General features: G+C 50.5%; 1 protein-coding gene across 1 annotated transcript; it reads right to left on the reverse strand.

Annotated features, from left to right (window-relative positions):
* Positions 1-3,338: 3,338 nt before the first annotated feature.
* On the reverse strand, positions 3,339-7,118 carry DNAJB1 (DnaJ heat shock protein family (Hsp40) member B1). Its single transcript, XM_057540582.1, has 3 exons — positions 6,829-7,118; positions 5,039-5,619; positions 3,339-4,736 (listed from the first exon to the last, which is right to left on the reverse strand). Exons 1-3 carry the CDS (start codon positions 7,037-7,039, stop codon positions 4,506-4,508), a joined length of 1,023 nt encoding a protein of 340 aa, XP_057396565.1. The 5' UTR covers positions 7,040-7,118; the 3' UTR covers positions 3,339-4,505.
* Between the last annotated feature and the right edge of the window lie 5,299 nt (positions 7,119-12,417).

A 12,417-nucleotide genomic window follows, 5' to 3' on the forward strand; every position in this document is an offset into this window, starting at 1 on the left:
CCTTTTCACAGGCTGTTCCTTCTGCCTGGAAGGTCCTTCTCTCAGTGTTCACATGGCTCTCCCCTTACCTCCTTCAACTCTTTGTTCAAATGTCACCTTCCCCGTGAGGCATTCACTGACCATGTTACTTAAAACTGCACCCAACACTCTCTACCCACTTGTTTTATATTTCCCCATCACTCTCATCACAATCTAGCATATTAGATGATTTATTTATTTATTCTTAATGTTTTTCTTTCTCACTCCACTCACTAGACTGTCAGCTCCGCAAAGGCAGGAGTTTTGGCCAGTTTTGTTCACTGCTGTGTCCCCAGCATCAGGAACAGGATTGGGAACACTGTAGGTATTCAATAAATATTTATTGAATGGACAATGCTTATTACATGTCCGGCACTATGCTGGGTCCTTCAATGATTAACAACTAATGAGAATAACTAATATTTAAGGAGACCTGGGGCAGGTTTACCCCAAGTGCCTTAGAAATATGTTTGTGTTAATTGCACATTGCTCCACGCCAGGCCTGTGTGAAGTTCTTCTCAGGGGTTAGCTGTCTGAGCTCTGGCTCTGGGGGAGTGAGAAAGTTGGGAGTGGCTATGATTAGTCCTGTTTCACATGGGAGGAAACTGAGGCTATGAGAGGTTTGTTATTTGTCCAGCGGAATTCAGTGAGCAGAATTCGAACTCAGCACACTCTCCAGAAGCCAGGTTCTTAATACCACATTCTTTTGCCTCCCCAATGCCCTACCTTGCCCAGTTTTCACACCTCTATGAAGTCTGTACCTTCATTAGCCCTGTTTTTAAAGGAGGCCACTGAGACTCAGAGAAGTGAAGTCACTTGCCCAAGAACACACAGCTGCAGAGTGGCAGAGCTGGGAATCAAACCCAGGGCTGCTCAGTCCTAGAGCCTGATGCGCCGCTGCTGCTGTCGAGTGAGCAGGTGGTGACAAGACAGCATGGGAGTGAGCCCGCTTTAGGTACAGTTTTCTCAAGTTGGGTGAGGGCTGGGGTGGAGCTGTGGGTCTCAGGGGCTTGCCTGGGGATTTGGTTCCTGGACCTGAGCCGAGAGCACTGACCCAGAAGACCTTGAACTCACCTCAGTCTTTGGAGTTACCAGTTGTGGCTGAGAAACTTTCACATTGGGATACAAGGATAACTGACACACAGTGCTTGTTCTGTGCCAGGCCCCGTTGTGTGCTTATATATCTATACCTGAAAATCCTTACAACCCTAGAAGTACTATTATTATGCCTATTTTACACTTGAAGAAACTGAGGCACAGAGAGGTTAAGTCACTTGCTCAAGGTCACACAGCTAGAAAGTGATTGAGCTGAGATTCAAACCTAGAAGCAGGAGCAATGATAGAGGAGAGGTAGGGGCCATCAAACATTGAACTAGATCTTCACACCCACCTGAGGAGGCCTGGCAGAATCAGTGTGTAGAAAAACAGAAGTGAGGAAGCTATTTCCATGACATGTGAGGAAGAAAAAAAACAACATGGCATACAGTATGTACCACTTGTTTAAAAAAAGAAAAATATATTCGTGCAGCATCTCAGAAGGAAATGCACAAGAGACAGTGGGAACATTCACTGGGGGTGGACTCAAAAGCAGGGTGGGAGGGAGAATTTTTAACTCTATGTGCCCTTGTAAATTTGGTACTGCGATTACACAGCCAAAAATTGAAACTGAATATTTAGAAATTATGCTTATGCTTATATAAGCAGACTCCCTCTAGGAGGATGCACAAAAAACATTTTTTAAAAAAGGAAAAATTTTCTAATGCCATGGCTTGTCTACAGTGGTCCTGAGGAGGGAGGGCACTCGACTTTTCACCACAGGCCGAATGTAAACTTTGAGTTTTCTACTGCTTGAATCAACGCGACACTCCGGTGCAATGGATAAAGATGAAGTGGGCCCAAAAAAGAGGCAGCTCCACATGCACTGATATGGAAGGAACTCTGAAACGTGGTCAGATAGGCAGCATGGGAAAGTAAAATAAATCCGTTAAAGGGAAGCTAAGGAGGAGGAGAGGTCCACTTGCAGACAACCAGACACTTGACACACACAACCGCGTCCAGCGTGGGCAAAAGCTGTACATCTGAGGGGCAGGCTTTCTGTCCACTAGGGTCCTTTCTGTCTTTTCCACTGTGAACATTTTCCTAGACTCACACTGCCCCATCCACTGCCCTGGTTAGGTTATTGCTCTAAGTTACCAGAACTGTGACACATTGAGGCTTTGTGCACGTTTGTGCTGGTGGCCCTTGGATATGAAGTTCACAGGGACCTGCTACGTAATGAGGGAGACGGCGGCGGGGGGGATTGGCAGCCCTGGGGGTCTGTGACCCCAACCGAGGCCAGGGCCAATTCTGCAGCAAATGTCATCTTGGTCCCTGGTTCGGTAAACAAATCTTGTGATAAGGTCCCTTTTGGCTCTGATACTCCAGGGGCCACCTCCCAACTAGGATGGCCTCTCTGGGCTCCACATGGCTGCCCTTCTAAGACACCCATGTCTTACCCGAGTCACCGCCAACCATGTGTGGCTACCGAGCACTTGAAATGTCGCTGGAGCTACCAAGGAACTTCTATTGAATCTTAAAGAATTTCTGTTTTAAAAGACATAAAACATTCCCATCACTGAAGAAAGTTCTCTTGGATAGCACTGCTCTTAAGACTGTTTTCAGTGGTTAAATTCTTTCAGTGGGAAGGGAAAGCCACTCCTAGGTTGACGTTAAACATGGTGTTATTTAAGTTTTTACATCAAGACGTTTCGTAGCAAAATAGCAATACATTGTTTTCCACCTGTGTAATTACTTACCGTAAAATAAAACCAGTTCCTTAAAAAAAATTACAAAGTCAAAGCAGTTTCAGTGGCCTGCAAATAAAGGGAGGGCAGGAAATAAGTCTTCACCAGGGCAGGGCCAGCCCTGGGCTGGAATCCTAGTCTGGTTTGGCCAGGGTCTGCCTGACACCAGCCTGTTCTAGCAAGTAAGGAGTCGGGGGAGATTAAGAGGGTAGAACATACAACTCCCCTTGGCCCCAGCAACCAGACCTTGGAAGACTGGGAGGGGACCTGCTAAACTTTGGCCCCAACCTTCACAAAAAACAAGCTCTGAATCCACTGGGCTCTCCAGATGCCTGGATCGAGTCCTGTGGGTTGCTGTTATCTACCCCACATCCAGCTCAAGGAGGGTGACTTCTCTCTCCCTTGCAAAGGACTCCTGCTTTCTGCTCACCCCTCCCTCCCACCCACCCACCCACCCTGGCTGCCTTTGGAGGGTTGCCCAGACCCCACCCCAGCCCCTCAGCAGAGCCCTCAAACAGAGTCACAGGACCGCTCCCCTGAGGTTTAGCATCAGTCTTTAATGCTGTCACGCTGCACATTGACAAGTCACACACTTTGGTCTTGTGTTGGCAGTGGCAACTTACAATGAGTCTAAAGGTCTGAGCACCAGACTGGCCTGCAAGGAACAGATACTTGTTCCTACATGCCTCCCCCCGCCCCCACCAGGTTCCTTCCGAATTCCATCCTGGCCCCTTACAGAGCAGCAGCTGCTGTGGACTGGTTTCATCTGAGTGCACACCAACTTTACACGGAATTATAAAAACATATTTACAGACGTTCCACAGTGCTCCTGTAATCAGAAGCAAAGACCCTTTTATCAAAAGGGATTATACCTAGGGCTGTGCAAAATTCAAAAGGATCAGATCCTTTTGAGAGTCCAGAGTCCATTAAACAAAAAATTACCTGGGCCACTGGTAAATCCCAGGTGTGCCAAAAGATTGCCTTACAGAAAAGGAAAGTGAGCGCATTCAGCCTTGGAGCCAGGGGTCGAGAGGACCCCCTGCTCCGGCCAGGGCCCCAGACGCTCGAGAAGAGGCAGCTGCACAAGTTACTCGCTCACTGGAGGCCGGCTCCCTTGGTCTTGCTGGAACGAGAGAGGTATTGCTTGTAGGAGCCGGTCAGGCAGTTCGGCAAAAATAGTCTAGGTTCTCAATTTGAGATGACAAGAAAAAAGACGGGATTCTTCAGGGGAAGAGTAAGATGTGGGAGACAAATACAGAATAAAACATGAACTGATTACACAACAGAGAAACTGAGGAGTGTACAGGGTCTGGTAACCAAGAAGGCAGGTCCATACCACGTCTAACATCTGCAAGCAAAGGGACTACAGAGGGATCAAGTCCAGCTGTGGGTCTGCCTCTCCCCCTGGGCAGGGCCTGGAGGAGGAGGGTGTGGGCCCATCCTGGAGGGCGGCAGGACCCAGTGGGGCAGACTGGACTGCCTTTTCCTGCTGTCCCCACCACCTGCCACCCTATCACTCGAAAAACCACTTAAGTCTAGTGCACGACTTTAAAAGATTGTAATATATTCTCTGGAAAACATTCAGCAGTATGAAAGCCCGCCCTGGGCCCTCCCGCCCTCTCACGGGTCCACAGCTGGTGGAACAGTCTGGAAATCCTTGAGCTCTGGAAAGGTCCCTGGTCAGTCCTTGGGGAACATAGTTGACTATATCGGAAGAACCTGCTCAAGAACGGTTCTTGATGTCTGGGGAATCCTTTCGGGGAAGATCACTTCAAACTCAATAATGAGGTCCCCACGTTTCTCAGGCATTTTGGGGAGAGGAAGTCCTTCTCCAGGAACTTTTCGCCGCATGCCAGGCCTGATGACATCCTTGAATACAACAGGTATGGTCCTGCCATCCAGAGTTGGGACATTCACTGTACAGCCACACAGAGCCTTGGAAAGCAAATGGACAGCATTAGATAGAGAGTAGCTTTGGAAGCTCACATCCTGCCCAGAGGCTGTTTAATGTAGGGTAAGCACCATGAGGCCTTTGTAGCTAAGACCCTGCCCCCAGATCCACCCAGGTCACCAGCACAGAAGCTCTGGAAAAACAGAGCTCTGGAAAGTCTTGTTGCTACTGCACCTCCCAAGCCTGGCACGCACCAAGAGCTCAGAAATATGTGTCAAGCAAATACTGAACTGTGTCAAAAAGCAGCCTTCTCCCTCCACAGACGTTGCCCTGCCTAGTGCCTTACCTCCCGAAGGGTGATCCTGGCTGGGTAAATGACATCAGAGCCATCTCTCTTAAAGATATTGTGTGGCTTGTCCTTTAAAACAAAGACGATGTCGGCTGGAATGTTGTTGGAGGTCTGGTCTCCTTCCTTGGGGAAGGTGATTTTGGTCCCTTCTTTCCACCCCCGCTTCACTTCAATGGTCAAGATTTTGTCTTCGTTGCGAATGCTCTTTCCATCAGGGTTCAGCCGCTTATGAGAGATTTTCATTTTCTTGGTACAGCCGCTATAGATCTCTTCAAGTGATACCCTAAGGTCATGGGTGACGGGGGGATCTTGCTTCCTTCGGGTGGGCTCTTGGGCAGGGCGGGAGCGGCCAAAGTTCATGTTGGTGAAGCCACCCATGCCCATGGGGAAGCCTGAGAATGGGTCATCGATGTCCATGCCTTCCTCCCCGTTGCGCTGCCCAAAAAAGGTGTCAAAGGGATTTCGGCCACCGAAGAACTCAGCAAACATGGCGTGAGGGTCTCCATGGAATGTGTAGCTGAAAGAGGTACCGTTAGCACCACCGCTGCTCCCGCCACTGGGGCCACTGCCCTTTAGGCCTGAAAAGCAAAAGCAGGAGAAATCAGGTGGCTGGCTAGGAGCTTAGCTCTCCAGGAGCTTTCCTTACGAAAAAAAGCTTAGGAGCCATTGCGGGAGGAATTTTTTTAGCCTGTCTGGGAAGAATAAGGAAGAACCCCAAGCTTTTACCTCCCACTTGCAGCGACAAAAACAGAACCCTTACTCCCCAAAGTAGGTAGTTCATTGTGGCATGACAGGGGTGAAAGGCTCAAGCTCTGAGATGGCCATATCTCTTGGGGTCACCCAGGTCCTCACACCTGAGTAACCCATCCTTCCTGCAATGTTACAAGGAGTACAAAGAATTCACTAACAGATCCGATTAAAAAAGCACAACCCAGGATCAATTGTCACTAAATGTTTACTCTTAAATACTTTAGGGCTAGAGACGTGTGGGAGAGTACAGATGAAGGTGAAACTGTAAACGGAGACTTTCAAATTCTCACACCCTGGCACTTACTGCCACCATTCTTACATAAAAAGTCACTTTTTTCTGAACACCAAGCCCAGAAGCCAGCCTGAATCATCAACGGGCAACTGGACAACAAGAAAGCTTTCTTTTTCCCTGAAGAGGGCTACCCCGGGGAGGCTGGGCAGAGACACGCCCCATTGCTCCATGTACCTTGACGGCCGACTACGTGCCCCGCACGGCACGGAGCCAGGTAAGCACTTTACAGGGATTACCTCACTCCACTCTCAGAGAGCCCCGGGAGGTCGCTCGGCGTTAATTGTCACTCTCGTTTGCAAGCTCACTACACGCAGGCTATGCCCGGCGCTTAGCCAGAGGCCCCGCCCTGCACCCCAGGGCGGCAGAGCCTCCCACCTCGCCCAGGTGAGCCTAGGGCCCGCGGGGCCACAATGCCACCAGTCAAGCTAGACCTTCGAACCCTCTCCTCCTGCACCCGCACCCCCCGGACCGATCGGGGCCGTGGGCGGAGGCGGGCGCCCAGGAAGGGGCAGCCCCAGACATACTAGAAGCTTCTGGGCGAGCAGCGCAGCCAGGGCTGCTCCTCCCATCGGGCGGCCGCCTATCCGAGAGCGGAGGCCCGTGTGGCCAGAGGGCGGGGGCTGCTCGCCCCCGGGGGCCGGAGCGCCCCACACTCCCCGGGACGCCGCAGCGTGGCCGCTGTGCCTCGGTTTCTCCGCCTGTCAAACGGCGGGGCCGCGCCCCCGGCCGCGCGCGCGCACACTACCTTCCTCCCCATAGCGGTCGAAGATCTCGCGCTTGCGCGGGTCGCTAAGCACGTCGTAGGCCTCGGCGATCTCCTTGAACTTCTCCTCGGCGCCGGGCTCCTTGTTCTTGTCCGGGTGGTAACGCAGCGCCTGGCGACGGTAGGCCCTCTTGATCTCCTCATCCGACGCACCGCGGGCCAGGCCCAGCGTCTGGTAATAGTCCTTGCCCATTGCCCGCGCCTGCGGCCCGCCGCCCAGCTGTACCCAGCCCCCGGCTCCGCCGCCCCCCCGCTCCCGGGGTCTATATACCCGCCCGGCGGAAGCTTCCAGAGCCCGCCAGCCCCCTCCAGAACCTTCCGCCCCGCCCCCTACACAGTTTCGACCAATCGCCGCCGCCCAGGCTGCCACACGCAACATCCGGGGAGGGGCCGCGCCGCCAACAGCCTCTGCGCGCGGCCACGCCCCTTCCCACTCCGTCCTCGGCAACGCCTTCCCGTGGAGCGTGCCCCCCGGGAGACGGAGGCCCCGCCCACCCCCCGCGGGAACCAATAGCGATCTTGCTTTACTGCTCCTGAAGACCCGGCGGCCGCGCAGCCCGCCCCCTGCCTGGGTCAATAGGTTACGACGCGCTGCTGCGGTAAGGGGCGGGGTCGGGGAAGACCCCTTCCGTAGCAGAAGCAAATGTGCCCACTCCTGTCTCACATGGCATGGGAATCAGTTCCTGCCAGGAGTCTCGGGGCGGGGGGAGTTACCTAATCTTTCCTTGCCCCAGACACCCACCCTCCTTCTGGGACTAAAATTACCCACCCGCCCTCTGCTACCGGCTGTGGGGAGAATGCACTTGGGAGCCCCGGTACTGTCCCTGTCCTCATCCATACACTACCCTGTAAAGCGAGGTGAGCACCCGGGACCAAAGTTCATCTCCCTGGAGAGGTCTTTTCAGTCCAGCTCCTCAAGCCTTTCAGTTTACCGTATTCTCAAGAACCCCTGCCACTGAAATTTGAAATTACCCTGTTCCTTGGTTTTCATGCTAAATGTCACCCTCCTCCCAGCCTGCGATCACCACGAGGGCAGGGACTGGGTCTTAACAGTGCTGGGTCTCCAGTGCCAGAAACGTGTCTGGAACCGACGCTTCGTAAATATTCCTGGCTGTTTTTAATACACCTGCTTCTTTTTCCCCTCCCCACTACCTTTATGATTTGGGGGAGACATGGGCGTGTCATACACCTCTCAGGACCTCTGTTTCCTCATCTGTGGGCAACATGATCCCTTTCGGCTCTGAGAGTCTGGGGTGTCTGTGGTCAAGTGCAGGGCTGACAGGGTAAGAAGGCTCAGAAAGGGGTACCACCTGAGAAGGGAAGAGGGAAGAGGGGGGGTAGGTGGTGGTGCCCTGTGAAGGGGAGAGGTTCCTGGAAGAACTGCTTGGGAGGTCTGGGCGGTGTGACACTGGCTCTGGAGCCAGACAGCCCGGTTTCATTCTTGGTTCCAGCTCTTCCTGGCTGTGTGACCTTGGGCTGGTTACTGAGCCTTCCAGGGCCTTTAGCGTCCTCATCTGTACAATGGGGGTAGTAGTTGTACCTGCCTCATAGGGCTTTGAAGTTGACGTTGATTCAACATTTGTGAAGTGCCCAGGACAGGCCTGGCCTAGAGGAAGTGCTGTCAAAGGGGTGACTAGCCGTCTGGTTGAATGGTGGGCTGCTGAGCCACCGGCTTCCTGGCAAAAAGCTTCTGGTAACTACTGCCCTTGTGCAGGCTGGAACTCCTGAGAAAGATGCCATGGCCTTCCCCTGCTGTCTAGCAGGGGGATTCCGGCCATCCCTGGCCACCCCCGACCCCAGGGTAACCGTGTCAGTAAGGACTCTGGACTAGGACACACACCAGCTGACCTGGGAGGATGAGTCTGGGCTGGGTGCCCAGGGGCACAGCACTGCAGGGTTCCTGAACCAATCATGGAGGGGACAGAGTTTGATTTTTTAAAAAGCTACATAAACAGATAGCGGGAGAGTCACCATGGGGAAAAACTCAGAGCTTGTGGATTTCCTCACACTTATAAATTTAAGAGTTAACAGATGTGGCAGCCTCCAAGGGTCTTCACATTAGCTCTGAGTGGGCCAAAAACAACATGCGAAGGGTGTCCTTGTGTTTAGGGGCAACCTGAGAGCTGGGAACTCTCCCTTCCTTGAGTAAGCCTGGGGTCATGTTCAGGAAGTTTTAATTGTTTAAATCCCCCCACCCCCACCCCCCGCAAAAGAAAAAAACAAAAACCAAACTCAACATCTCTTCTTATGGCTATGATTCTTTGACCTGGACATTCACTGGGTACTTTGGAATGTTATTGGAAAAGTGGCCTCTGCAGAAATCTCAGCAGAGGTTTGAGCTCTCAACTCAGAGAAGAAGAGAAGATGTGATGGGTAGCTGTATGCATCGACTTGGCTAGGCAATTGTACCCAGTTATTCAATTAAACACTAAGTGCTGCTGTGAAGGTGTTTTGTAGATGTGGTTAGGTTAACATCTATAATCAGTTGACTCTAAGTACAGGAGATGACCATTGGTATTGTGGGTGGACCTCATCCAATCAGTTGAAAGGCTTTAAAAGCAAACACTGAGGGAATTCCCTGGCGGTACAGTGGTTAGGGTTCTGCGCTGTCACTGCCGAAGGCTGGGGTTCAATCCTGGGTTGGGGAACTAAGATCCCACAAGCCGCGAGGCCAAAAAAAAAAAAAAAAAAAAAAAGCAAACAGTGAAAGGCCTTAAAAGCAAATACTGAGGTTTCCCTGAGGATGAAGCATCCAATTCCTGGCCAAGAGTTTCCAGCCTGCTGGTCTGCCCTACAGATTTCAGACTTGCCTTGCCAGCCCCCACAATCGTGTGAGCCAATGCCTGAAATAAATCTCTTAATACACAGACACACTCACAAACACATATATCCTACTGGTTCTGTTTCTTTGGTATCCAATAGAACCCTAATATAAGAACTAAGCAGGACTTCCCTGGTGGCGCGATGGTTGAGAATCCGCCTGCCAATGCAGGGGACACAGGTTCGATCCCTGGTCCAGGAAGCTCCCACATGCCGCGGAGCAACTACTACTACTGAGCCTGCTATCTTAGAGCCCACGAGCCACAACTACTGAAGCCTGCATGCCCTAGAGCCCGCGCGCCGCAACAAGAGAAGCCACCGCAATGAGAAGCCCGCGCACCGCAACGAAGAGCAGCCCCCGCTCACTGCAACCAGAGAAAGCCCGCGCGCAGCAACGAAGACCCAACGCAGCCAAAAATAAATAAAAAAATAAAAAATAAAAAGAACTAAGCAGGTGAGTCTGGAGTCGGTCAGCCTCCGTTGAAATCCTGGACCCACTATTTACTTATTTACTGCCTGTGTGATCTTGCACAACTTGCTCTACCTCTCGAATTGCTAGGTATGTCCTCCATAAAATGGGATAAGGGTAGATCTTACCTCCCAGGGTTGCTATGTGGATGAATTTGAGAGGGGCCAGGAAATGAACATCATAATAATAGCTAACACTGACATGGTCCTACTCTGTGTCAGGCCGGTTCCAAGCACTTGATGTGTATTAACTCATTTAATCCTGACAATAATCCTATGAGGTTGGACTGTCATTACCTCCGTTTTACCGGTAGGGAAACTGAGGCTCTGAGAGGTCATGTGACTTGCCTGAGGTCACCCAGTGAATAAAATGCTGAGGTGTAAAGTGTTTAGCATACTGAGTATTTATGGTAAGCACTCAGCTTATGTGATTCAGATGATGATAAAAACTTAATTTTTTTAAAAAAAGCATCGCCGTTTTTTTCAACTCTTCTCTTCATGAAAAAGAATTTCAAAAGCGTTACAGCCATACAAGCTAACAATCTTCCCCTGGTGGAATACCCATGTGAAATAAAAACCTATGTTCACATAAAAACCCATGAGCAAATAGTTGTCAAGGCTTTATCTGTCATTACCAACAGCCATTAAAACCTAAATATCCTTCAGTGGGTGAATGAATAAACTGTGATCTGGCAACATGATGGAATACTAGTCAGCCATAAAAAAAGACGGAGCTACTGACACAGGAAACAATGCAGAGGAACCTCAAATGCATTATGTTAATGAAAGAAGCCAGATTCAAAAGTCTATTTACTGTGTGATTCCATTTGAAAGGACCTCTGGAAAAGGCAAGAGTATTGATGCAGAAATTGGATCAGTGGTTGCCAGGGGCTGGGATCTGCTGCAAAGGGATACAGGGGAATTTGGGGGGATGATGGAAATGTTCTATATCTTGACTGTGGTGGTGGTTACATGTCTGTATTTATTCAGAACTGTACACTAAAAAAGGTGAATTTTACTGTATGTAAATTATATGTCAATAAAAAGAAAGAAAATAAATCCCATGGACTTAAAAATAAAAATTAAAAAGGCAGACAAGATAGAACTTGGGAAACCTCTCTCTGGGGCTCCTGACACAGTGGAAAGTTGCTAACCAGCCCTGGCTTGTCTGCTACAGGCTTTACCTTCCCTCACACAGCTCTGAATCAGCTTGATCACACACCCAAAAACAAGCCAAGCCAGGTTCCTGGAAGAATCAAGATCCTATCTTACCTGCATGTGGGAAATAGAATTTCCCCTTTGGAAGCTGCTCTAAGGGACTTATCACATTTGGCTCAGCAAATACCAAATGTATTTACTGGTCACCATTATGAATCAGCCACTGTGCTGGACAATCTAGCTGTCCCTACCAACAGGTATAGTCAGAGCCGTGGTACAGTGTCATGAATGGCTTGAACAAAGTGGCCAGTCTTCATTCTGAGGGTGGATTTGGTTTCTGCTGGCAGACTGATTACTGGAAGCCAGGTGAGGCCAACAAGGGGTCCTCACACCTGTAATACCCATCAAAAATAAAGGACTTCTTTGCAGGCCGGATCATGCCTTTCTATGCATTTCTTGTAGGTGAGGAGAGGGGCGGAAATTGTTTTTATGCCTCGGCTGGCACACAGCATAGTAGGTTCACAAAATTATTTGGTGCCTGTTGAGTGAGTTCAGGGCTCAGGGAAGCAGTCTCGAGAGGGAAGTTCCAGAATGTTCTGAGTCTGTAGGAATGTGTGTGGAGTCTCCAAAATGACATCTATTTGGACACCATATGCCTTACCTAGCTGGAACCCAGTGATAGGGAAGACATGCCTACTCAGACCACATTGGAGAAGCTGGAAATTGGCAGAACTGGCAAAGTAGCAAAACATGGCTGGGTTTTAGGGGTTCAACCCTGCCCCCTCAGCATCTCAGAAGTAGACACCTCAAGTAACTCAACTTCGTACGATTTAAACTTGTGGCCTCTGAGCGAGTAGTCCCCCATCCCCCTCCATGAGGCCAGGGAATGAGGCCTGTCGGTACATAAAGGATCTCAAGATACTGTGAGCCCCACAGCTGCTAACAGGAAGAGATCTGTACAAGAGAAAGTACAAGTATAAAACACTATGTTTTCATCTGTTTTGCCCAGATAGGCCCGATGAAAAAGGTAATGAATTTCTGAAGACCACAGCCTTAGCTTCCTTTACTTGGAGACAGGGGTCCCCAAAAGCTGTAGCTTCAGAAGTCTCTAGAGCCTAACCTGGA

This window comes from Balaenoptera acutorostrata, chromosome 2 (genome assembly GCF_949987535.1).
Source record: "Balaenoptera acutorostrata chromosome 2, mBalAcu1.1, whole genome shotgun sequence".
NCBI classification, from domain to species: Eukaryota; Metazoa; Chordata; class Mammalia; order Artiodactyla; family Balaenopteridae; genus Balaenoptera; species Balaenoptera acutorostrata.